Consider the following 25,938-nt stretch of genomic DNA (forward strand, 5'->3'; position numbering starts at 1 on the left):
CGCGGGAAAAGGCACAGACCAAAAACATAACAAATGGTTGTTTCCAATACTAGTACCTGACTCACTTTGCTGAGGCAAGTTTGTGTGAAATCAATTGTCTCTGTTTAGCAAACTTACAATGAATTCTTGAACTCACCTACTGTGTGAACTATGAGTATGCACCATACAGTTGCAGTTTCAAGAAATCTAAGCTTTTTGCAAATAGCTGAAGCCAGACTTACTCCAAGATATCAACAATGCAAGTGCATAGATTCAATTTTTGCACGGCGACAAGACTGCCTTTTTTTTTATTGTACAGTGGCTCAAAGTGGTGCCTTTTAATGTGTCACTGAAAAAAAAAATACATGTAATCATTGTATGTTCTCAAACCTCTTCGGATAGCTCCCACTCAAGCTTGTCGATGTTGGTCTTTGCATCGTTGCTGATCTTCCCGGCCTTGTTCTCGACCGAGTCGAGGTAGGACCTCAGCTCGTCCGTCTTGTGCTGCAGCTCCTCCTTCTGTTCCGGGAGGAGGCGCGGGGCGTTCTCCCGTCCAAACTGCTCGCTCATGACGATCGTCTCCAGGACGACGGGCTTGTTGGCATTGATTTTGGCCTGGAAGTCCTGCGAGATTGGCAACCCAAGGAGGCAAGAACTGAAAGTGATAACTGAGCCTGATCACGACAATAACTAACCCTTTCACCAATAAATCATAGGAAAAACATAAGAAAATACACAAATACACAAATCATTGTCAGCTGCCATGTCACAGTAGCCTTAATTCATTACACTCGTGGAAACTACAAGAAGAATGTATTCCTTTTATTTAAAACAAGCTGACCCCATTCTTATCAATTTGAGATATCTACTGTATAAATGAAACATGGTAAGAACCAAAAAAAAATATTTTAATGATATCATTTCAAGAATATTCCTTATTATGCCACAAGTGAGGTACATGTACAATACATGCAGCCCTACAATTGTATCATTGGAGAGGTTTTATTTTGCTCTATGTGATGATGGACATTCTTGAAAATGTTTAAAATGGCACTTGAGCCATTTTGCGATCAAATTCTTGATATTTAGTCCAGTTATATTCTCATCCACAGATTTACAACTGTGATCTTTTCCATATTTACATTCTTTACATTGATTTTGCTACAAAATAGTGCAGAGTAAAATGATGTAATGTGGGACCAAGACTAACGTTAAACTTGTCCGCCTCCCGCTTGAGCTGGTCCAGGTCTCGGCTGGTCGGCTTCAGCTTCATCATCTTGCTGTCGTTGTTGGCGCACCAGTCGAGATGGTCATTGACGTCGCCGAGGCGGTCGAGGTAGAGGCGGGCGAGGTCGATGTCGTCCTTCCTGTCCTTGACGCGGACCTTGAGGGCGTCGTAGCGTCGGTTGACATCCCCGAGTTGGCGGCTGATGTCGCTCTCTGGAGGGTGACATAAGAATTGAAGAATTCTGACTTGAAAATAATGCTGTGTCAAGAAACCATTCTTTTATGGTTTGTTGTTGAATCTTTTTTTTTTTTTACTTGTAATCTTTATTATACATTTGTACACTGCTAATGTTTTACAGGGTAAAATAAAAACTTCTCCTCACTTGACAGATATTATTTGTGGTCATACACCACTGTTTATTTCAGTGGCAGAATCATCAAAAGCCTTTACACCATTATATAAAGTTTATAACAGATCCTTGAAATGACAATGTTTCTGTATCATACTGACATAATTTGTATTCTGATTTCATACAGATATGATAAGTTTAGGAAGTTTTGTTCAATATTTCTTCAATCTAAGTTATGCAGTGACATTCAGAGGTGGCGATTTAATGATTATTTCCGCAGCAACAAAGATCATCAAGCTTGTTAGGTTAAAGTAAATGTGTGAATACAAAAGAGTATATTCATATTCGTTAGAATATGAGATTGTCTAAAAATGAATAGGAAAGCGTATATGCATGCATAACACAACAGCTGCCAAAATCTTTATGTGTACAGTGTAAAAGCTCTACAAGACATACATGTACAGCTGCAACTGCCATCAGAATTGTTAACACAGCATTTTTAGCATTCTCCTAAATCTCATACCAGTACACACTCACAACACAGTGAACCATACATTGTAGCTGCAATCGCCTAGTACGTTGGTGAAATGACCATTATAAAAGAAAATAATGGGTGTAAAGTATCGTTTGACCGTCGAGTCTTCGCAACTGACCAGTGTCATCCTTGTGCGGGGTCTGCTCCAGTGTGTCCTTGATCTGTTGCTGGACAATCTGGTCGCCGGACAGACCGGTGCTCAGCTGCAGTGACTTGTAGTGTGGTGTGGTCTTGACCGGCGCCTCCAGTTCACGGAGCAGGGTCTCCAGTCCCGTGCCGACCTTGTTGAGTTCCTCAATGGCCGGCTGGTATGCTGCCACCTCAAGTTGGAAGGGCTGGAATTGCACGATATTGGCAAGATCAACTTTTTAGTTACAGTATTTCAGACACCCTCCATGATATAAAAACTCCCTTTTTGCATGTCATTCTATCTGTGTGCAGATGCTTAAATCTGTTGTAAACCTAACTCAAACATTCAATTAATCTGTAAGATTCATAACATTAGTATCTGGATTAGCAAACAAAAAGGCAGGATAAATTTCGCCTGTTCAATTTTACATCTTCTTGCCATGTAGAAGGGTTTATATTATAGTTATTCTTTTTTTTTTTGTCTTGAAACCTACATTAATGCATCATTCATTTTATGTGCAAATTGTGAAAAAGATAGATTTTGCTGGTTCAACTCAAAGTCCCCTTTTCCACATCCCTGATCTTTGGAATATCTAAAATACTCCAGGCACAAAATCCCTCTTATGCTGATCAAAATCGAGAGGCAGCTATGAATCTTGTCTACGTTTGTACAGATGAAACTGCTGCACATGTTATGATCCTTCAACATTTTGAGAGGGCAACTGATTTTTTTTTTTCTGCTTCAAAATTTAATCATAACTTGTGAGCAAGAAAAGAGGGCTATCCTACTACCAACTTTATCATACGGTTAAATAAGAACGAGGGTCAGAGAAATTTACAATGTATACATTAAAAAAAAAAAGCCCCAAATTCCATGGAGACTGACCTTGAGCTCCTTCTCCTGTCGGTCAATGACCCTGGTATCCATGGCGATGGGCTGAAGCTGGCTGAGCTGCCTCTCCTTGGTGGTGATCCAGGTGTTGGTGTCACGGTAACCAGTGTTGTACTTGTTGGTGGCCTCCTGCTTCTGGGTCAGTTGCTTCTTCCTGTACGGGTCAAAGGTCAGAGGTTGCATCGAATTAAGATTTGAATTGTAAGTGGAACAAATGCAAATGTAAAGACACATGGTACTTGATGTATGAAAATATACATGTTCCTCTCCTATTCTCCCTCTTATCTCTTCTTGCACCTTGTATACCTTGTAGGTATCTTTGTCTTTTTTCTCATCTTCTGCCTAGCATATGTCTTCATCTTCCTCACAATTTTCCCCATCTACCTCAACATCTGTACTCTAATTTTCTCCATCATATCAATCTTCCATTTCCCTCCTCATTTTCCTCTCATCTTCTTCTTTGTATCACTAATTTATTTCCCTGCTCATTTTTCTCCTCTTCCTCTTCATCCTGATATCTCTCTTCATCTTCATCTTCATTTTCCTCATTTTCCTCCCGACCTTTCCTTGCACTCTTTCTTCATGTCCCTCTTCCATCTTCCTCCTAAATTTCCTCATCTGCCTCCTCATCTCTAGTCTCATCCTCTACCTCGTAGTATCTCTCTTCATCTTCATCCTCATTTCCTTTATCTTCCTCCTCCTCTTCATCTTTCCTTTCACCTTCTTCCTCGTATCACTCTTCATCTTCTTCCTCATCTCTCCTCCTCATCTTCATCCATATCCTTCATCTCATGTTCTCCCTCGGATCCCACTCCCAACTCCCTTTTTCATCTCCCTCCTCATTCTTCTCAACTAAGGCTCTCATCTCCACCCTCCCCTTCATCCTCCCCTTCCCTGCCATCCCCCTCTTCTCCTCTTCCCTCTCATCTTCCCTCTTATCTCATCTTCCTACACCTCACCTGAGACTGAGGAGATCCTGGAGGTCCTTCCAGTTCTTGTCGACGTTGGCGAGGACGGCGTTGACGTAGCTGGTGTCCTTGGCCTTGGTCTGGGTGACGATCTCCTCCCCAAGCTCATGGACGAGCTTGAAGTTGGGCCGGTGGGCATCCAGCTGTGTACTCAAGTCCTGGAAGGAAGGTGGGGAGAAAGTGGTAATGAATAATCTTTTTAATCTAAAAGACCGACAATGCAGTGATCTTCTAATAACTAAGGGCTGGGCAGGGTCTCAGAAATTGATACAATGTATATGCAACAGTGCATTTCCATCAATCTTTCACTTTATATTAAAGATATGGAGTATACAACATCTGAAAAAGGACTCATAACAAGCATTCCCTTTAAGAAAAAGAACAGCTCCACAGACTACACAACATGCACTCTCCATATCAATATATACATGTATCTTCAATTCCAATGATATGTAAAGCATCTCTCACTTTGAAATAAAATGCACATTTTTCGTTTTTAATTCTCTTTGCAAACACATATTGTACATTTCTATTGTGATTATGAGTGGCCCAAATCCATTCTGTCCACTTGCTTTCTCCAGATGAATCATATTTCACTGAAAAGTATACAGAAAAAAAAAAGACATGGTTGGCACACCATAACTTTGTAAGTGCATACATGTACCTTCTTGACCATTAAAAGGGATAAAACTGCACATTGTCTTACATGGTGTGCCAGGTCAGTGGCGGAGGTTTGCCGATTGTTGTAGTTGAGTGAATAATTACCAAAATATCACTTCAAATTCAATTTCTTTACAAATGAGTCAAGACAAAGAACAGAACAAAATATCATTTAAGAGATCACTCACATTGAGTTTCTTGTTGAGCTGGTTCATGTCAGTTCTCATCAGGTCTCTGGCCTCGAGGGTCTCCAGCCCGGGGATCACAAAGTCCTCCAGCCGGTCAACCTCCCGCTCGAAGTCGGACAGCTTGCCACCAAGCTTGTGCAGCTCATCGCCGTGCACCTGCGTGACGTCGTCGATCACGGCGTAGCGCTGCTGGATGGAGTCCACCTTGGCCTGGATGTTGCGGGCTTCCTCCGGCTCGCTGTTCAGGAGGACATCTTCAGCCGCCTTGACGACCGCCTCCACAGCGGGCTTGTGGCTGACAATGTCGCTGTTGATGACCTACATACGACAGATCAAGATGTAGAAAAATTTAATACCATTGTTTTAATATATTTCTATATGCTTTGTACTTGTTCAATCTGAGCCACATAATGATACACTGTGTATATTAAAACTAACATGGGAGATTACATGAGATCCTACTTTTAGCGCACAATTTGACAATGTCATCAAAGATCTGACAACTGTGATGAACCAAAAGATCAAAGATCAAAGATCTGACAACTGTGCAGTACTCACAGAAAAGAATGAGATTATACCAGAAGTCACTGGAACAGTTATGATTTATATGTGCATGCCATCATGCTCTGATGCCTAAAGATGATATAACCATGGTGACATATTCCTTCTCCTCCTCCTCTCAACTCAACACCTGTTCCTAAACATTGCTATGCAGCGGCTCATAAGAACAGTTATGATTTATTTGCTGATATGCTCCAATGCCCACAGATGATATTCGAGACTTATAATTTGACTGTCATCTATGCTACTGCCATGTAACCATGGTAACATATTCCTCCTCCCCATCCTCCTCTCAACTCACCATCTGTTCCTCCACGTTGCTCTGCAGTGGCTCCTTCTTGGCGACGATGACAGTGCCGCGGTCCATCTTGGTGACGTCGCGCTCGGCCTGGTCCAGCCAGCGCAAGAGGGCGTCCAGGGAGCCGTGGAGGCCCTGGGCATTTGCGAGGGCGCCATTCAACTTGTTGAGGAGGTCAGCGATGCGGGCCAGGAGTGCCTGGTAGCGTGCATCGCTCTCATCTAGGGTGGAAGCAGGAAAGAATATTGAGGGAAAGTGGTGATAACAAAAAACGAGGATGACCATGATTGAGTGCCACTCTAACAATGTTGACAACATTCAGAAGGAGTGATGAGTCGATTTGCAAGTGCCCTTGAGTCACAATTTTGGTATTCCTGCCTTTTAGTCAAACCTGCCACACTTGTGTTTATTCATCAAAATCTGATATATTTTTAAAACATCTACTGAAATCTGACTAGATAATATCAACAGACAGTGCTTTGGAAAAAAAGAAAATCCAAACTATAAAACTACAGTATTACTGTGTGATAAAAGTATCAACCACTTAAAACAAAATGAGATAACATCTTTTTTTTTTCTTCTGGCTAATGTCCACAGATTGATGCAGGTTTTTGGTTCTATGCTAGACTACCAAGACAGAGATTAAAAGCTCTTTGTCTAAAATCTCCTACGGTACATAAATCATGGCCATGTACAATAAAGCAGAGGAAAATTGCTCGCAGTATTATCCTAATTATGCACAACAATCAATTTACAACCCACTGTCATCGGAGACTATCACAAGTACAATCGCCATTTAGCAAAAACTACTCACCAGTGGTGTCATTGACCTCCGGCTTGAGTTCAGGCTGGGCGTCGACGAGCTCGGCTCCCGTTGACTTGATCCTCTCCAAGTCACGGCCGTGGGAGATGACGTCATCGTTGAAGTCCTTCCACAGAAACGGAGAAGAGGAAACAGTAATTAGTACTGTAATTAGTACTTACTAGTATTAGTAATTTTGTGTCATTATGTGCCAGTTCAAAAAATTCTCATGAATACATGTAAGTACATTTTATTTTCTTTCTTTCTACATTCCTCATGTTCATTCATGCTAGCCATGTTTTGTTTTGTCCTTTGTTTCTTTGAGTTCACATATACAGATGGATCGCTCATCAAAACTCAAGACTGTTGGGATCAAGGCATACCTTCACCCGGTCAATCTGCTTCATGATTGAGACCGGTTCCGTGCCAATCGGCTCCTTCTCCAGGGAAGCCAGCTTGCGCTCGGCGTCGCCACACCACCCGTTGAAGCCGTCCACGGCACTGTTGTAGTTCTCGTGCCGGGTGACAAGGTCGTGGAGGCGCTCGCCGAGGGCGGTAGACTCGGTCTTAAGCGTGTCCATGCGGTCGTTGATGGTAGAGATGCGGTTGCGCATCACGTCGGGCTCGGGGTTCTCCTGGAAGTTGCGCGTGAACGTGCGCGGGAGGGCGGTGTTGCGGAAGTCTGCGAGCGTCTCCCGATAGGCCTGCATAGTTCAACATAATTGTGCTCAGAATGTTTATTTATTCAAACAAACTTGTCTTGTTTTATGGCATAGCAATGGGGAAGAATACCAGAAAACATGTCATGCATGCAAGTACAGGGGAAATCCTACATTTATATACACATTTTTTAGGTGGGAGACTAAAGTCACTGCAATGTAAACCTTCAAGTTTGATTTTCATCGAGCAATACACAAAGTGACCACAGCTATTAAAATTCATAAAATCTATAATTTATATTGTATATATGTTCTTGTGTGTTGTAGTGGTCATTGTACAAAACTAAATCTGACTTTTTCAGGAGTAACTCTACAGTCCATGATACACCTTCTTTTTCAAGAAACATGCAACACACTGCACAGTGATGTCATGATACCTGACAGACGAAATGGAATGTAAACAGTGAACATGCTTCATACAACACAATGAAAATTTATAGTACAATTTGCACGACTTGTGGTGTACAGTTGTACACCTTCCACTAACACAGGATAAGCAACATGCCCATAGATATGTACAAGACAGCGATTGGCAAGGGTACTGCTGTATTTTCATCAAAAACATATTGTGGAACTAACACTGCATTACCCAATTTGCCAGATGTCAAACTACATTGTACATGACTGTACACTTTGTATGTACACTCTTGCACATGTACAGAGACTGAGTATGTAAACTTATTAGAACACAACTGACTACAAAACACTTTTGGGGAAACCTACTTGTAAACAAATACCCATAACATTACCACTACTCCCCCCCCCCCCCTTTCCTGCCAATGTTTATTTGGTTTGGTTTTCACCACAGCATTCCAAGGCATGGAATATACACACACTGCACAAGCAAAAGAACACCCCACTTACCCCCCCCCCCCCCCAAAAAAAAAAAACAACAAAAAACAAAAAACAAAAAACATGAACAGAGAGCTCGATAAGAAAACTTTTGAAACATTCACAAGCAATGCTATACTGACACAATGAAATTCACACATTCATGCATAATTTGGCATGAAAAATTCCACAAATACATCTGGCACTACACTATCAGATTTCTATAAATCCCAGGGCCAGTCATTGATAAGTTTGTGTTTACTGACAGGTATTTTAGACAGTGTGTTCACACTGAGTGTGTATCAAGGTAAAGGCACAATAATAGTTGTGGTAGTTGAATTTCTTCCTGGCATGCAAATAGCTGTGGACATACACATGTACATGTACAGCAAGACACATCAATTTCATGCATCTTCAGTTGTATGATAAAATAGTCAAATATCATTACAATCATCACCCTCTTCACTTAACTGATATCATGCTCACTCCCAACAAGAAAATGAGAAGAAATGAAGCAACACTAAGTCACAATGATAACAACTAATGTAATTATTGTATTTGAATACCATTGTCAGTTCCCCCATATTCTGCAAGATAGCAAAATGGAAAAAAAAAAGAATGAGGAAACAGCTTTTAACAAGGATACAAAATTATCTAGTTTGTGACAGCAAATTTACAAAGTAATGCACTTCAACGTGAACAACAGAAAGAAGATGTTGCTTCTCTGCCGTAAAGAGCTATAGAAATATTATTGTTGTTTTGAAGCTGGCAGGGATATTTCACTTATCACTATTTTGATGATTGGTACACACACTTCAATGCTTATCAGGATGTTTTACCCCTACACATTGCATGAATAAACTTTTAATCTTAATTCTAGGTGAGGTAAATTGTTACAAAGAAGTACACTTTAATATTTTTTTTTTTCACGACATCATCAAACATTGACAGATGTCAGTAGGAAACACTTGCTAATATCTTCCAATATCAATACTTGTGTACATTGTATTTGCCTGTGGGAATCTCTCATATTGGTAAATGTAAGCTTACAATGTGGCACTTTATCACATCCACATATCAAATTGGGAGATCGTAAAAAGAAAGAAACCCGTGCCAAAATCCAACTTCTCATACATTGTAACTTAACAAGTTTCATGACTTTAATTTTCACATTTTCCTTGCGATGAAATATTAGTAAAGCAAATCATATATCAATTTAAAGCCTAGCATCTGGAGAATGCATATCTGCGAAAATGTAAAAATGATCATTCCACGATCATATGGTTTCTGATGATTTCTGATGATTCGCATTGTATGTACAGTATATGTGTGGTAAAAAGTACTTTCTACACTCACCTTGGCTTGGTCCTGGAAGGCAGCACCTGTCTTGTTGATGAACTTGCGGTCGCCCTTCTGGTCGTTGATGTCCTCGGTGATGCCGCGGTGCTCGTCCAGCTGCGCCTTCAGCGTGGCGTAGTCCAGACCGACATTGGCCGCGAGGTCACCCACGCGCTGCTCGGACCGGCCCAGGAACGTCTCCAGCTCGTCAGTCTCCACCTCAAACTTCTTCACCTCCTCGAGGGCAGGCGCCAGCTGGTTGGTGCGGATGTAGGACTGGTTGAGGACGGCGTCGAAGCGGCCCTGCAGGTCATCGCTGCCCGCCCGCAGCTTGGAGGCGCTCTCCGGCGCGATGCGGTCGCCGTACTGCTGCAGGAACTGCGCCACGTCCTGGGCGCTGCGGGCCACCGGCTGCTGACGCGACAAGATGTCCTCGTGCAGCACCTTTTTTCAAGATATGGGATAAACAAGAATATCTCAATGAAATGCAAAAGCACGACAAACATAATGTGAAGGGCTCTCAAAGACTAGCAAAGTATGACGTTATAGCCATTCGTCACTACCGAAACTGGGTATAAGCAACTTATTGTAGCCTGAATATTTGCAAACACATTGGTTGATAATAATGCTTGAATTCAGTTCCCATCATTTGTCCACAGCATGGTGCACGGATATCTTGTTTGGAACCAGCACTATACTATAACAAAAGACTGTGACATTCTTACTTCATTACTATATAAAGCTTAAGTTAATGGACAGCAAGGTAACTTACAACCCGCGGAGTGTGTGAAGTTTTACAAAGAATATGTACATATTGTGAGTGTACATATGCAGGGGAACAAAGCAATATTATTAACCACAAAGAGAGAAAAATATAGAAAATGTTAATCATATTCAAAACGTCCTGATGCTACAATTTTTTTTGTATGAATAGGTATCCAACAACACATTGTATGTTGATCAGAAAAGTATCTCGGAGTCATGCATGTACCATGTAATCTCTTCTCGTACAAAATTTTAATCATTGTAATACAATTGTCCATGGCCCTGCTTACCTTATGACTGTCCACCTGTTGTCCGAGGGGTCCGGACTGGTCACTCTGGGGCTGCTCAGACCCAAGGGCCTGCTCAGCCTCGCTGACCCAGTCCAGAAGTTCAAGCATGGCTGTCAGCTTCTCCCGGAGGAGGGTGTCGATGCGTTTCTATAGCAACAGAAGAGGATGTTCACAAGTTGATTTCTTTTCAGCAGCATGAAATAACTCTTCTTTGATACAGAACAAAATAAGTATACTGTATACCGAGTTATAATATGTTACAATACATACAAGTTTGTGCAATGTATACTTTTTTATATTTGGTTTGGGTGTGATCAATGATATCACGCATTGTTCAGTAAATTGATCATTAAAGAAGTGTAAATTTTCATGTGTCAACAAAGTAATTAGAACGTGATGAGTGTAAGTTTTCACTCATTGAGAAAGAAATTGAAATGGTACAAGTGTACATTTTTAATAGTAAAGAAAGCAATTTGAATGTTACTAGTTAACAGTCTGCATCGCGATGATTTAATGACCGGAATTTCTTATCTTCAGACCACATCTATTGAGACAATGGACTTGTCTGAACATCTGACGGAAAGGGGCCACGTTAAAGATCAGCTTACACCAAGGACAGTACATGGGACTACATACTGGGCAGAAAAACCTTCCACTCACCCTCTCCTCCTCCTCTTTCACTAGGTCATCCAGTGTCTGTGAGGCGTCCCTCAGCCAGTCGTTGGAGTTGTTGTAGACCTGGTCGTAGCGTACCTTCAGTTTGTCCACTTTCTCCTCTAGTGGCTTGCGTTGGTCGTCGGTCAGCTTGTCGCGGAAGCCGCGCTTGAAGTGCTCCGCCGAGCTGACCGTGTCGCTGATCTGTGGCTGCTTGGCTTGGACCTCTGTCTGTAGAGTCTACATATCACAAAAAAAAAGAATAATGTTAGTGCTACTGCACTGTTAATGTAGCGTTTTATATCATTGTATACAAATGTAAAAATCCCCCTGATGAAATCTGTATAAAAATTAATAGAAGGACAAATATCCAAAGACAAATATACTTGTAAACGTGTGGGCAGTTGAAGAACAGATACATGTATGCTGTACCATGTTCCACACATTTTACCACCCAATCCCCCCTCCCCCCCACATAAAATGAACAAATAAAAATTGAGATCTTTGGAGTTTGTAAAAACAGCTTCTTGATTTTTTTTTTCTCACAGCATCCATTCACTTCCATTCAAACGATGGCAAAACAAAGGTATTCAATTTGGAATAACTGTATAACATAACAAAATTTAACATTAGTCTTTAAAAAAAATCTACAGCAAGGCTTTCACATTTCAAGTTTGTTTGTTTTTTTTCAATTCTTGTTTTACTGCTACTGCAAGCAGGGATCAAATACAACCTCAATAATTATGCTTACAAAAAATATGATATATTCACATCAGTATCAAACATATTTTGTATCCTGTTACCTTGAAGACTTCAATCTCCTCACGGAGGGGTTCAATGGCTTGGCTCTTGGGCTTGCACTGGTCAAGCTTGGTCTGAGTGGCCTCTACCCAGTCAAGGGTCAGCTGGGCGTTGTCCGTCTCCTCGTGGCAACGTTCGGCCACATGCAGCTCATCCAGGCAGTCGACCAGGCGCTTGCGCAGGTCGGCGTAGCGACGGTTGACATCATCGAGCTCACGCTGGACCGGAGTGTCATCTAGAGATGGCAGTGACACCAAAGAAAGTGAGGGATGAATTGAGATCGACCATGGATGAACTCCAGCATCTACCAAGGTGAACTCTATGACCTCATATTGCTACTGAAGAGGGAATACATGCTACATGAAGAACTATGGGAAGTTTTCATTCAAAGACAAATTCACAAAGATAGTTCTGGTATCAAATTGGCAGATCGGCGATCATACTTTTTGTATTGAATAATTATGGGCAATTCTCCCAAAGGAGTGAAAAGTTATGAGATTCTCAAGTCAAATCGGAAATTATATTTGATTTGATTTGATTTGAAATGTCAAGTCAATGGAAACAAAGCTAGATGTGCTGGCCCTATTTGTTAAATCTGCAAACGAGTTTATGAAATACATGTTAGCTCAACAGCTACAATTTTTACCAGCGACAATGGTCCTCTTGACACCATTCGTGATGGAAGCAAAAACTTCAATATACCAACAGCTGATTAGCTGTTGTCCAGATGCTGCCATAGTAACCATTATCATTATAATGACTTTGCAATTGAAGACCTGAATATAAGAACGACCCAAGTCCAATTTTTTGTCAAATTCAGTTTGACATGGGAAATTGTAGCTTATGCATGGACTCATTTTGTGTATAATGATAAATCCTAATTACCCCCGGAAGTGCCTGAAATGAATGAGTTAAATATTATATTAATGTAAGAATGAAGGACTTGGGTCATTCTTACATTCATATTATAGCGCCCTCTCTCATCCTTCTCTCATCTCTATAGCAGAATATCATGTATATGAATCAAAGAACGACCCAAGTCCATATGAATCACAGAACTACTCAAGTCCACCACACAAAATGGCCTCTCCACAATTAATGTAAATGTTAATTGTCATAATAATATACCCTTTGTATGTTCTAATATGTATATATAATGTTGTCTTCCCATCACAGTTAAATAGAATATTATTGGACAAATAAAAAAGATTTGAAGTTTTTTTTAGTTTACTCGAAATAGTCTTCCATGGACTTGGGTCGTTCTTATATTCATATACTCAATTCTAAAGAGCTTTCTAAGAATGGGCTAGGGAATTACCCCTTTGTGTGCCGGGGACTTTGGACAGAGGGTTTTCTGTGCCAGTCAACATTCAAAAACACTCAAAAGGTTAATCAGAATGCTCACCATCAACGTGGGGCTCTGACTCCACCCGAGATGCGGGCACCGCTTCCAGACCCAGCTGGGTGGACCGGTAGAGGGGTTTGCAGGGCACCGGCTGGGCCACGCCTCTCTTGAGGGCATCCAGGGAGTCTCCGGTGCGGTTCAGGGTGGTGATGTTGGGCTCGTAGGCATCAACCTCTTCCAGGAATGGCTAGTACCAAGAAAAATAGCAGAACATAAAAACCAGCCTTTAGCAACGCATACACCTAGTATCCCATATACATGGTGTATATACACTGTATGTCTACGAGTAGCCTCACTGCAACCTGTTTTATGAATATACACTGTACACTCACAGTGGCATGTACAATATATTTGCACATCTACCTGTAAAAATTAGAATTTATTAATAGACACAGTGACTCTTGGTACTTTATAACACATGCAATATGCTTTAAATTGCTTTGTTGTTCACCATATTGAAATTTACAACATTGCAACAAGTGTTTGGAAAAAAAAAAAAATCCATCTAATTCTCTCTCTGTACAATACAAAAATGCCCTAACAAATACCATAATGATTTCCTTTGAACTATTTTTTCAATATATACATGTACATGTAGATTGGCCCATGTCATTAGGAAGGGCTACCACAAGGGTTCCCCTAATCTTAATGGACTGGTTTTTTTTTATATCAATCCTGGATCTTGAAAATATACAGTGTACATGACCAAATTATGTACAGCCACAATTTAAGACTTTGGGATGTACGTTGACTTTATACACGTACGTCGCATGCTTTTTAACGAAGCAGAAGATACAGAAAGCATTAATCTATCGATCGGTCATTTTCTTCCTGCTCACCTTCAGTTCTCTAAGGCTGGCCTGGATGGCCGCCCTGTCCCTGATGTTTGGCCGCGCCTGGTCCACTCTCCTCTCCATGCCGTCCAGCCAGAAGGTTGTGTCCTTGTGCTGACCGTTGTACTTTTGGCTGGCCGCTTGGAGGTCGTCTACCTGCTTCATGCTGTAGAATGACAAGATGTAGTGTGCATACATATGATAATTGAGTTCCCTTCAATTTGGCCCAAGTTCAGATAATGATCAAGTTTGCTGTTATATGATAAAACATATGATTTTCTTTTTATCAAAATGGCTGAGCAAGGGTCTTTCTTCTACAAGATTCTAAACGTGAAATGTGAAAACACACATTACTTCCATATACAGTGTAAGATACTAAACAGATGGTATGAAAAGAGAAACATCTTCTTTTCCATTATATCTTGTTTGTTGTTTCATTCTGTTTTCATTTGTCTTCTGTTTGTTTGCATTTTCCTTTGTTCATTGGCATTTTTGTTTGTTTACACTTTCTTTGGTTGGATTGTGTTTTTCGTTTGTTTGTTTCCATTTTTTTCTTTGATTTGTTTGTGTGTTTTTTACATTGTTTACATTTTTCTTTGGTTTGTTTGTGTTTTATCTGGTTTGTTTGTGCCTATTTGTTTGTATGGGCTTTTCTTTTGTTTGTTTGTGTTTTCCTTTTGTTTGTGCCTCCTCTCTCACTCACCGCTGTGCCAGACTATCCTCCAGCGTGGCCCAGTTGAGATGGACGTTGGCCAGGATGCCCTTAACATGTGACGTGTCGTTGGCTCTCGGCTCCTTGATCAGCTGTTCTCCCATCTGTAGTACCTGTTTCAGGGCGGGGCGCTGCCCATCCACCTGCTGCTGAGCATCCTGTCGGAGAAGGAAAATAAAGTAACTTTGTTAGGACAAGCTGAAATGCAACAGAGTACACTTTGAGAAGGTTATGTGAATTGGCATCAGAATAAAAAGTGCAACAAAAATAAAGAAGCAAAGAATGAAAATGAAGAAACAATTGTAATCCCATTTGAAAGTGATTACATACTATTTAATGCATAATCACTGAAAGTACATGTACAGTTGTGTACTTGGAGCTACTTTGTAGACTGTTATTGCTATTGTTATTTTTTTTTTGTTTTGGGATTTATTGATGGAACCTGTACAGCACCCCAAACAGATTTTCTTTTCTTTTTCTGCAATTAAAGCAACAATCATCATTTCTAAGATACTAGTAGTCATACAAAATACTCATCATCATCATCATCATCATCATCATCACCATCACTGCCATGGCCGTCACAATCAATACTCTCATCACCACCTACAATATGTACATGTACAGGTTTAACTGTGCATACATGTATCTAGTCTGTCTGTCAATGCCAATGCTGTTAATTTGATTAAAAAGACTGCATCAGATTACACCATACTTCTCCATACAATTTTGTTATACAACCTTGTAAATACAACCAAAGTTGACTCGCTGGAGGCTCATTATGCATTTCAAATTGGATGTTCAACCAATCAGTGTGCTGCAGGCTACAACTTGTATGCCTATGAAGAAACAAGATGTTGCACCCAGCAAACCTTGAGTTTCTTGATGAGTTGAGGCATCTCCAGTTGTCCAGTTTCCCTGGCGTTCAGCGTCTTGATCAGCGGCAGTTCCCATTCCTCCAGTCTGTCGACGCGGTCCTCGAAGTCGTTCACCCTGTCGACCAGGCCGTCGAGCACATCTCCGTGGCGGGCAGTGGCATCGCCGACCTTCTGGTAGCGGTCATTGACCTCGGCCAGCTTGTCACGGATGATCTTGGCCTCCTGCGGCTCGCTGGTCTGGATGAGCTGGGTGGCGGCGTCGTTGATGGCGTCGATGTCGGGTTGGTGGGCGACAATGTCCTTCTGAAGGATCTGTGGGAGACAAGGGCAACTAATCTGTGATTTCATTGTCTTTTTATTTGCATGTCTTCTTTCATCATCTCTATGCCTTTAATAACTACTATGTCACTCTGTTTATTCCTTTCTCACATGCACAACCTCAAATTAATTTTCATCAACAATTTAATCTAGTTAAATGCAATCCATCCATCAAGTCTGATCCAATGCAATCGATCCTATCCAAAATCAATTTTGTTCGACCCAAATCCATTCTAACCCAACCCAACTCCAAACAAAGGCAACCAATTTTTTCAACCTCAATGCCCATCAAATCAACTCGCTTCGAAATTAAAACTACTCTTATTCACATTGATGCATGTAATCTCAATCCAATTTCAATCTCATCCAACCTCGATCCAATCCAATCTCAAGCTGATCTCAATCTCATCCAATTGCGATCTAATCCAATCTCAATCCAATGTCAATTCAATATGAATCCAACATCCAATAAAATTTCAATCCAATCCTTATCTAATGTCAATCCAATCCTCATCTAATGTCAATCCAATCCTAATCCAATCCAATTCAATATTAATCCAATCCAATCATAATCCAACACAAAATCTGACCTGCTGGGACTCCACATTCTCGAGGAGTGGTTCCTTCTGGAGGCTGATCAGCGTGCCTTTCTCCATATTGTAGCAATCCCGCTCCGCCTTGTCCAGCCAGCGTAGGAGCATGTCGAGGTTCTCCTGTACTCCTTGCGACTGGCTCAGGGCTCGTCGAAGTGCCGCCAGGCGGTCGTCGATCTTGCCCTCGAGAGCGCGGTAGCGGGCATTGATGTCGTCTGCACATTAAAGTTTATTTCGTCAAGAGTAAATTACTGTAGTGTGAAAACTTTGTGCTTATTCTGGTATTTAATAAATATGTGATGTTAAATTACTTATAATACATTGTATCTCTTTTTACACAAGAAGGGGAGACTTACATACAGTATATAGTGTACAGTGTACAGTGTATTAAAAGATACCTGTATCTTTGCACATTCTTGTGAGTAAAACCTGGGCCTTCATACATGTATCTGCCTTAATAACCACTATGAAATTTTCTTTCATATTCCATTTCTGAACGACACAAATTTCTAAATGTGTCTTTGAAAATGCCGAAAGTGCACCACACAGATACAATCAACACATCACAAAGCCAATTGTAATTTTGTAGTGATTGTAACTCTATTCAGTACTACATTATTGTCTTCTAAATTGCAAAACTTCTTGTGCTGCACATGATGGAGGAGGAGTGTCGACTCCTTCTTACCGGATTGTTGGGTGACGTCCCTTTGGACTTCGGGGTGAACGGCCGAAAGGTCTTCTGCGGTGTCACTGACCTTCTCCACGTCGCTCAAGTGCTGCACCACATCATTGCGCAGATTCTAAAAGATCACAAGAGAAGGAAATGAAGGAGAGGTCAGTGTCAGTGGCGGCTGCAGTAGTACAATCATACAAATTGTATGATGAGTTTAATCGCAAATGAGTTTACTCCATTCTTGCTAAGTTGAAATACAAAGTATTTGCAATTAAAGCTGCTAAAAACAAAGAAAAAAAAAGGATGAAAGAAAAATTGCATTTTTATTGCTCGCCTAAGAATTTTGACTCTCCACAGAACTATTTTCATATTGTTTGACAAAATACAATCATGCATATTCAATATACATCTAACAGTTGTCCATACACTGTGTGTGAATTACAGAGAAGATATGGCAAACCAAAACGTGCATCTGAATTCCAGTCAAGTAAGTGAAGTTTAATCATTTTGCATGCTATACACAATGTATTATTGAGTAATTCTCATATCATGCTCACATACAATCCCAACAATATCCAACTGTCTTCAATGATGACACAGAGATTGTACAATGTAAAACACATTTGCGCATACAACTGTGCAGGGGCATTCCAAATTGCCACTTCTGCTTGCTCGATGACAAAATTGTATTTTTCTTGATGTTGATGCTTTTATTGTTGTTCTTGTGTTTGTTTGTTTGTTTGTTGTTGCTTTTGTTATTATTAGTAGTAGTATTGTTCTGATTCTTGATGCTACATGAGTGATAGGCTGCTAGACAGGTTTCACATTTACATGCAACTTACAATAACATTGGACATTGTATCAAACTGATATGCCAAAAGCAGAGCTAATGTGGGACGCACAGAAAGTACATGTACTCTCTAGGAGTATACTCTGAACAAGTCATCTCCCTACATTCTTCTTTTTTTTCTTCTTCTTCTTCTTCTTACCATTGCAAACATTGTCATTAGTACTTAACTGCTCTTACATGTATTTCCATAAATCAAACACCATAAAAGCTTCCATGTGTAACACTAATGGAAATGCAAACTTTCTGGGCTAAACACTAAATCCAGTGATCCATCTCATTCTTGTGAGTACTTGTATTCCTCATAATATATAAAAACAACAACACATGTGAATGCTGCAAAATTACAATTTGATATTGACGCTGATCTCCAAACTTACATGTACAGGAATTCAGAATAAAACATGCAAAATAAATACACAATACAATTGTACATCTGCATACAGACACACACCTACATGCACATGTGCTATCCATACACTTGATTCACAGTTTAAAACTCACATGCCTAAACATGCAGTTACAACTGCAAGCAAACAAGATTCATAGATAACACAGGTCAAAATATATGATACAATTACACTGTTGTGATGGACGTACAGGGTACACATTCACAGACACAGGTACTACACGGTGTACACCTACGGTGTATAATTTTTACTCACTGTCATATCCTGACAAGGCACAGGAGATTACATAGTGAAATAAAGGATAGATTTCAAAATTAATAACAAGGATTAATCCAACCAAAAGTTGGCTACTTTTTTACCCTTATTTTGCTAAGTTCATCAAAAGGTAAATTTTGCTAGCATGCTTTATCTGCCCATTAACAAAAATGCCCTTAAATCAACTGTCGATGATCAGCCCTCATGTTGCGCTATTAATCTATATTGTACAGTGTATATCACAATATCATTTGTTAAGGACTGCTTCATACAAGTTCACTTGAGTTGGCTGGTCTGACTCCAGCAAAAGGGTCACTTTTTTTTATTTCTAGGGGGCGGGGTTTCACTGATAGACAGTTACGTATCTTGAGTACATTGGCAACATAAAAAGAGAGCCTAGCCACACAATTAAAGAAATGCACAGTATGCTATACAATTGGGGCGAGTGAAATCTAATTCTAATGAATTGGACAGGTAAAAACACAAACAACAACATTTTCTGCTTGTCTACAACCTCTGTTGAGCTTAAGGTGAGTGCTTTGACAGTTAACCTGTTCCATACTTAATCCTGAAATCCCCGTAGACTTGATACAAAGGACACCAGGATCTTGCATGGAATGGCTTAAAGAGATTGTCTGCTTACTTGGAGTTTCTCAATCTGCTTCTCGATGGCCGCCGGGTCGGCGCTGATCGGTTCCTTCAGGAGTTTCTCCAGCGTGGTCTCCGCATTACCGAGCCAGGGAGTGATCCCGTTGACGGCGTTGTTGAAGAGCTGGTGGTGGTCAACCAGCATGCGCAGCCTCTGGGTCAGGTTTGAGGAGCGGCCCTTGAGGTCGGCGTACTGACCGTTGACCTCGGTCAGCTTGTCGCGGATGACGGTGGGCTCGGGCTCCTCCCGGAAGGAGTCGTTGAACTTTCGTGGGAGGACGGCCTTTCGGAAGTCGCCGAGCTCCTGGCGGTAGGCCTGTGAGAGGGAATGTGAATGAATGGGATTGGAAATAACAGATGATGATGAAATTGCAGCGAACTTTTCAGCAACATTGAATGAGGAGAAACAAATGACGGACAAAGCAAGATACTATGATAGCACTGACAACCGGATACCAAACCTTTGAACTACAGTTTAAAAGGAAACAGCCAAAATAAATTCAGACGTAATAGACAGTGTACAGTGGTAGTGTACTAACAAAAATGTGAAGCAGTCCATGCATCTATTTGTAACATGTGTTAACAGTGAAAAACTGCCCTTCTGAATGAATGGAACTGCAATGTATGTACAGTACAAATGTACATGTCAAATTGGATAGATCTCACTCTACACCTATGGTACATTGTGTGTCTGCTCAAACACAGCATACCAATGATATCATATTGTACATGTATACATGTATCTTATTTCATGTGTATCCTATGTTATACAGTAGTTCAGCGTAACCCTCATTAGCAATGGTAAAAACCGCCAATAGCTGTTAATTGGCATGGGATAATTACACTGCTTGCAGTTCCACAGAATTTAAACGTTAACCTTTGAGAATAGCAAGATAAATTTATTGCATTTTGTCAGTTACAGCACTTGCTACACGTACTACTACACTGATAACCAAAAGGTCTACATCTTCAAAATTATGAGACCGCATCCCTTGTGGTCACTCACCTTTTCTCCATCCGTGTGTCTCTTGCCGTTCATGTTTAGGAATCGGACGTCCGCGCCCTCGGTCAGAATCTCCTCATTGAACTCGCTCTGCTTCTCGAACTGTCCCCTGAGGGTGTCGAGGTCGCGCCCGATGTCCCTCTCCTGCACCCCGAGGCGGCGATCGGCGTCGCCGAGCCACTGCCTGAGCTCGATGTCGTCCTCGAGGATCTTGGCCAGCTCGGGGAGGGCGGCGGTCAGGCGGTTCTGCCTGGTCTGGGACTGGACGTAGACGGCGTCGTAGCGGACCTTCAGCTCCGTGCTGAGGTCCTGCAGCTTGGCGCGGTCCGAGGGCTTGAGGCGGTCGGCGAACTGGTCAATGAGCTGTGTGGCCGTCTGGACGACCTCTACCACTGGCTGTTGGTGGGCGACAATGTCGTCATTGAGAACCTGGAGAGGGAAACACAGAGAAAAAACATGCGACCATTAGAACTCTGTGCAACAAGTCCACAAGTTACATCATAATAAAACGGTAACATTTCATACTCTTTACTATTCCCCGAGTGCTTATACACAAGCAAATCCAGACATTTCATCACATGAATGGGGAGGAGGTGATTTATAATATAATATGTGACAAAAAGAGCAAACAAATCACAACCAACAACACTTGTCCATTAGTTTATACTTCTGTGAGATCTTGATTGTATGTACACATAATCCTTCACTTCTAAGCAGTCAACTAGAGATTGAAGCTTTTGCTTTCATTACCTTGTGGTCTCTAGCCTGTCCATCGAGGTTCTTTGGAGTCTCCGACATCGGCTGTTCGGATCCCAGCCTCCTCTCTGCCTCAGCAACCCAGTCCAGGAGATCGGCGAGGCTGGCCAGGGCGCGTTTCAATCTCTCTGCCAGAGACATCTAGAGACAGGAGGGAAATGCGGGTGAAGGTGATGACCTCTGCCTTTATAGAGATCCACAATCAGGAGCACGGCTAAGCCCCTCGATAACATTACTGTAAAAAGAGTTCATCTGTCTCTCCATGATACACCAGCTCATAATTTCTTATGTACAAGCTGTACATATAGAATCCTCCCATTCCCCTATTTTATAACAGAAATGCTGCACAAAAAAAGATCAAACAGATGTACAGTATGTATGTGAACTTGGCTTTAGTGGTTACCCTTATAAAATGGCTATCTTTTCTGTAGTAAATTATTTCTATCAGAGTTTCATTGCAAATATCTCAAAACAACAGATTAAGAACAATACACACGCAAACCACGCGAAATCCATTAAAATGCAACTGTCCTTATAAGATTGATTGAAATGTAAAGTGCACTTTTCACTGTGGAATGCTGCGACAATGAGAACAGGTGCAGAAATATATTTATCTTAATCAACTTGACTCACAAATTCCACATTAAGGAAGCTTTATTTTTTATCATTATTATCTTTTTTATTCGATGAACTGCTGAATCTTTTCAAACAGCTGTCAAGCAATCAAATGTACAACACTGCATGACAGTCACGGTGCTCGTACAGTTCCCGGATTGATGGATCAAATCTGACATTGCAACATATATCCTTCTGATATTTCATGCTTATGAACAATGATTGTCCTCGTACTGCATGCATTGGATCAAAGCTGTCCGTGTATCCTTCTGGTGCTCCGTGTGATTGAATAATTTTGGTCATTACAAAGAGATGCATTATGGATGGCTTACCACTTGGTCCCTTTCTTGCTTGAGGCGGTTGAGCTCGTCCTGGGCATTCTTCAGCCAGTCCCCTGAGGTGACTTGGAGCCGGTTGTAGCCGTCCTTGAGCCCCACCGTCCGCCGGTTGAGTGCGTCCTGCTTGTCGTATGGCAGGTTCTCCTTGTTGTCGCCAACGAACTGCTCGCTGCGCAGACTGACATCATCGACCGGCACTTTGTGGTTGGCGATGTCCGTGACGAGATTCTGAAAAACAAAACATTGTGTCGGTGAAAAACAGCTCAATAAAGACTGGGAAGACGCATTTCAAAGTAAAAGTACATGGTTACTGATGGGTATGCAGTAATTGTAGAATGTTCCATGATTCACAAAATAATCCTTTCTCAAAACAGATCTGAAGGCTGAATGATTTGTAGCAAGACCTTTCATTAAATGTTTTTGAATAAGTCTTTTAATGAAATAAGTTTGGCATTGCAGTTGTTCTTGAGATGACTAATTTCTGCCGAAACACTTTCCCAAATATTTCTTCCTAAAACCAAAATATCATTGTACCCTACACTTTGACATATTCTCTGCGGAATTCACACTCTGTGAGATGCGCCAATATCCTCATCTTTTCAGGATTTCATTCTGATTAACAGTTCTTCACAGCTTGCACTCAAACAGTAAGTTTCTGTGACCAATGTTAGCACTATTCAAGGAAACTTCTGAATACACATACAGTGCAACTGCAACTTTGAACAGATCGAGCATGAAAGTGTCAACATTTGGAATGCTTCAAATCTGAGGACACTCTCACAACAGACGATTTGAGATGGACTTCACGGTCCTGTCCTGCTCAGTCCCCCTACCTCAAGGACACCAATCTCCTTCTCCAGTGGTTCAATGTCCACGGCCGGAATGTGTGGTTCGGCCTTGGTCAGCTTGGCCTCTGTGGCGGTCACCCACTCCATCTGCTCGCCGACCTTCCCGTCCCGCTCGATGTACTGCCGGGTCAGGTTCAGGTCGTCGACGCGGAACTGGAGGTCGGCCAGGAGCTCGTCGTAGCGTCGGTTGACATCGTTGAGTTGGCGCTCTGTGGGTGTTTCATCTGGTTGAGAAGGAATCGAGGGAGAAAGTTCATTATGAAATGTAGGTGAACTTCACGGTATGTTGCAGTGACAATGTTAACAGGACCTAGCATTTAAATTTTGCTTGCTAATGGAACAAAGTTCAGCACTGAAAAGGGGAACTAAAAACAAACAAAATGAAAATCATATCACAGACAATGCACCACACTACATGAAGTTAGGACAAATTATTGACACACAGTGACTTTAATAGAGTACAGATAATTTAATACGTGAATGTTTGAATTGTCATTAATCTGAATTGACATGAATTTAATTTTATTGTATAGTTTGCATGTATACAATCATGTACATGTTCAGAAATGTGTGAATGACTATCCTATTAATCAAACATGAGTCCAACAGATGATACGAGAGGACTGACCATCCATGTACATTCCGCTGCGGTCAAGATCCACGGGTGCTGCCTGCTTGACCTGTCCAGACTTGGGCATGGTGGCCTGCAGGGATCTGATGTGGGGCTGGGACACGATCGGTTGGTCCGTCTCGCGGATGACCGCGTCGTAGTTCCGGCCGAGTTTGTTGCAGGTCTCAATGCTGGGCTTGTAGCCAATCACCTCTTGCTGTATTGGCTGTAGGGGAGTAGGAAAGTAGATACAATTAATCTATTAGTTGCTACCATGACTTTTGTGTTGCAGTAATACATACACAAATTGAAGCAATTTTTCTTTTTTGTGTGTCCAACATCAAAGGCAGTATGGACAGTTAATTTCATTCAGCTCCTTGAGTTTTTTCCTTCTCTGTATGAGTGATCCTCAGTTGATGAGGCTTGTATTCGGGCACTTAATGTATCGAATGATTTCTTGACAGCATGTCACCTGCAAACAATTGGGGTACCACAACCTATAAGAATTTACATAAATTTTAGACGCACCAACAATAACAAAAGCATGTAAACATGCATTGTAGAGTATCGAACAGGTCTTCATCATATTTTTCTTGGATTTTCATGTACTACAATGCATACAGTGTAAGTCAAGATTGTCCTTGATTTGGTGATTTTTTTTTTTCTTACACCTTTCTATCTGTACTCCTGTTAATGAAAACTGTTCCATTGCGTACCTTGACCTCCTGCAGTTGTTTCTGGACAGTGGGCAGGTCCTTGCCGCTAACCGGCAGCTGGCCGATCTTCCTCTCCATGCCACTCAGCCACTGGGTGGTGTCGCGGTGGCGGTCGCCGTACTTCTTCTCTGCATCACGCTTGCGCTCGAGGTCCTTGTTCCTATGGTTAACGATGCGGACAGAAGGAGACACTTAATGTTTTGACTGTGATCTAAAACTTAAGTTCAATGTGTATGATTCAGATGAGTAGCAATTTATATCGACCATTTTTTTCTTTTTTAGGGGGTAAAAAGGTCTATCGATCTGCTCACACTCGCTCATTTTTTTTTTTTTGTCATTAAATCACAACTTACTACATTTGGAGCTGGCTATCCAACTACAATTTTAGCAAGACAAGTTAATACAATTGCAACATTTAAATTATGTGATTGCAATTCCTTGGAAGACGTACGGAAAAAAACAATCAGGTGAAGAATACAGTTGCTACTATGGCAACTGCAATCATTGCCACTTGGTATAATTTGGAAACCTTTTCACGCCATGGCCTAGAGCAAATATTTCTAACCGAGTATTGGAAATTAATCACCTACACTTGTACACTGTAATAAATAATGAACAATCCTATGTGTAGACCTGTAATCCTTTGAGATGATAACTGACGTTTGAGGATCTCTCTACTTTTTTTTTTTTCTGGACTGGAGACCGAACACTGCCGAGTACAGCATAACATCATCTAAATAGGGACTGCTGGTGACAGACTGATAGATTCTGGAGGCATTTCAGCACAAGCGGGTGATCAAAATTTTCTACAGCTCTCATACCTCTTCTTGAGAGCTTCCTCGAAGTCCAGGTAGTTCTTGTCCACACTGTTGACGACGGCCGTGACGTAGGACGTGTCGTTGGCCTTGGTGTCCGAGAGGAGGGCCTCCGCCAGCTTGTGGATGCGGTCGTACTGGGCCTTGTGGGCGTCATGGCGACGGCCAATGTCCTGGAAGGAGAAGGGAGCAGATGATGACTTTGCAAAAGCATCAAGATGATTTCAGGTGTAAGGCAAATGAGGATAGTATCTGGATGATGTTAACAGCACTCTCAACATCAAAGTAAAATTAAAGTTGCTATAACATTGAGAGAATTCTTTAAGGAATTCAAAGACATTTCAGCGCAATGGAACACTACACAAGTTAGTCTTTGAGTGTTGTCGAAAACCAATAAAACAACATCACTCATAAACTACACCTTCTTGAACTTTATAGGAATATTTCTTGATGCTCATTGATATGACAACTACTAGAGCACAGATTTTTTTTGGTCTTTTTTGCTTTCTAATTGAAACAGGAGCATCCGTGCGCACCTGTAAAACTTCTGAAGCAACAAGAATAGTAAGATACAGTGCACTCCCGTTACAACGAACACGGTTATAACAAAATTTCGTTATAACAAAGTAAATCTTCTGGTCCCAAAATTATCACCATTAAAGTCTATGGTACAAAATT

The 25,938-nt window shown here is 41.3% G+C and overlaps 1 protein-coding gene across 1 annotated transcript in view; it reads right to left on the reverse strand.

Annotated features, from left to right (window-relative positions):
• LOC139716122 (uncharacterized) overlaps positions 1 to 25,938 on the reverse strand; it is a 106,701-nt gene that overhangs the window by 21,745 nt on the left and 59,018 nt on the right. The window contains exons 61-87 of the mRNA XM_071627678.1: positions 25,267 to 25,433; positions 24,446 to 24,605; positions 23,748 to 23,955; positions 23,105 to 23,343; positions 22,266 to 22,499; positions 21,313 to 21,459; positions 20,566 to 20,991; positions 19,555 to 19,875; positions 17,412 to 17,526; positions 16,724 to 16,941; positions 15,810 to 16,127; positions 14,929 to 15,095; positions 14,232 to 14,391; positions 13,393 to 13,579; positions 11,990 to 12,222; positions 11,193 to 11,426; positions 10,533 to 10,679; positions 9,496 to 9,921; positions 6,973 to 7,293; positions 6,602 to 6,716; positions 5,791 to 6,008; positions 4,929 to 5,246; positions 4,072 to 4,238; positions 3,107 to 3,266; positions 2,210 to 2,426; positions 1,190 to 1,419; positions 370 to 603 (exon numbers count right to left, since the gene is read on the reverse strand). Coding sequence (XP_071483779.1) covers positions 370 to 603; positions 1,190 to 1,419; positions 2,210 to 2,426; positions 3,107 to 3,266; positions 4,072 to 4,238; positions 4,929 to 5,246; positions 5,791 to 6,008; positions 6,602 to 6,716; positions 6,973 to 7,293; positions 9,496 to 9,921; positions 10,533 to 10,679; positions 11,193 to 11,426; positions 11,990 to 12,222; positions 13,393 to 13,579; positions 14,232 to 14,391; positions 14,929 to 15,095; positions 15,810 to 16,127; positions 16,724 to 16,941; positions 17,412 to 17,526; positions 19,555 to 19,875; positions 20,566 to 20,991; positions 21,313 to 21,459; positions 22,266 to 22,499; positions 23,105 to 23,343; positions 23,748 to 23,955; positions 24,446 to 24,605; positions 25,267 to 25,433 — 6,087 coding nt within the window. The remainder of the gene's footprint in view (positions 1 to 369; positions 604 to 1,189; positions 1,420 to 2,209; positions 2,427 to 3,106; positions 3,267 to 4,071; positions 4,239 to 4,928; positions 5,247 to 5,790; positions 6,009 to 6,601; positions 6,717 to 6,972; positions 7,294 to 9,495; positions 9,922 to 10,532; positions 10,680 to 11,192; positions 11,427 to 11,989; positions 12,223 to 13,392; positions 13,580 to 14,231; positions 14,392 to 14,928; positions 15,096 to 15,809; positions 16,128 to 16,723; positions 16,942 to 17,411; positions 17,527 to 19,554; positions 19,876 to 20,565; positions 20,992 to 21,312; positions 21,460 to 22,265; positions 22,500 to 23,104; positions 23,344 to 23,747; positions 23,956 to 24,445; positions 24,606 to 25,266; positions 25,434 to 25,938) is intronic.

The sequence above is a fragment of the Diadema antillarum genome, unplaced genomic scaffold (genome assembly GCF_040938485.1).
Source record: "Diadema antillarum isolate AM-2024a unplaced genomic scaffold, OU_Dant_1.0 scf00000061, whole genome shotgun sequence".
Lineage (NCBI taxonomy): Eukaryota > Metazoa > Echinodermata > Echinoidea > Diadematoida > Diadematidae > Diadema > Diadema antillarum.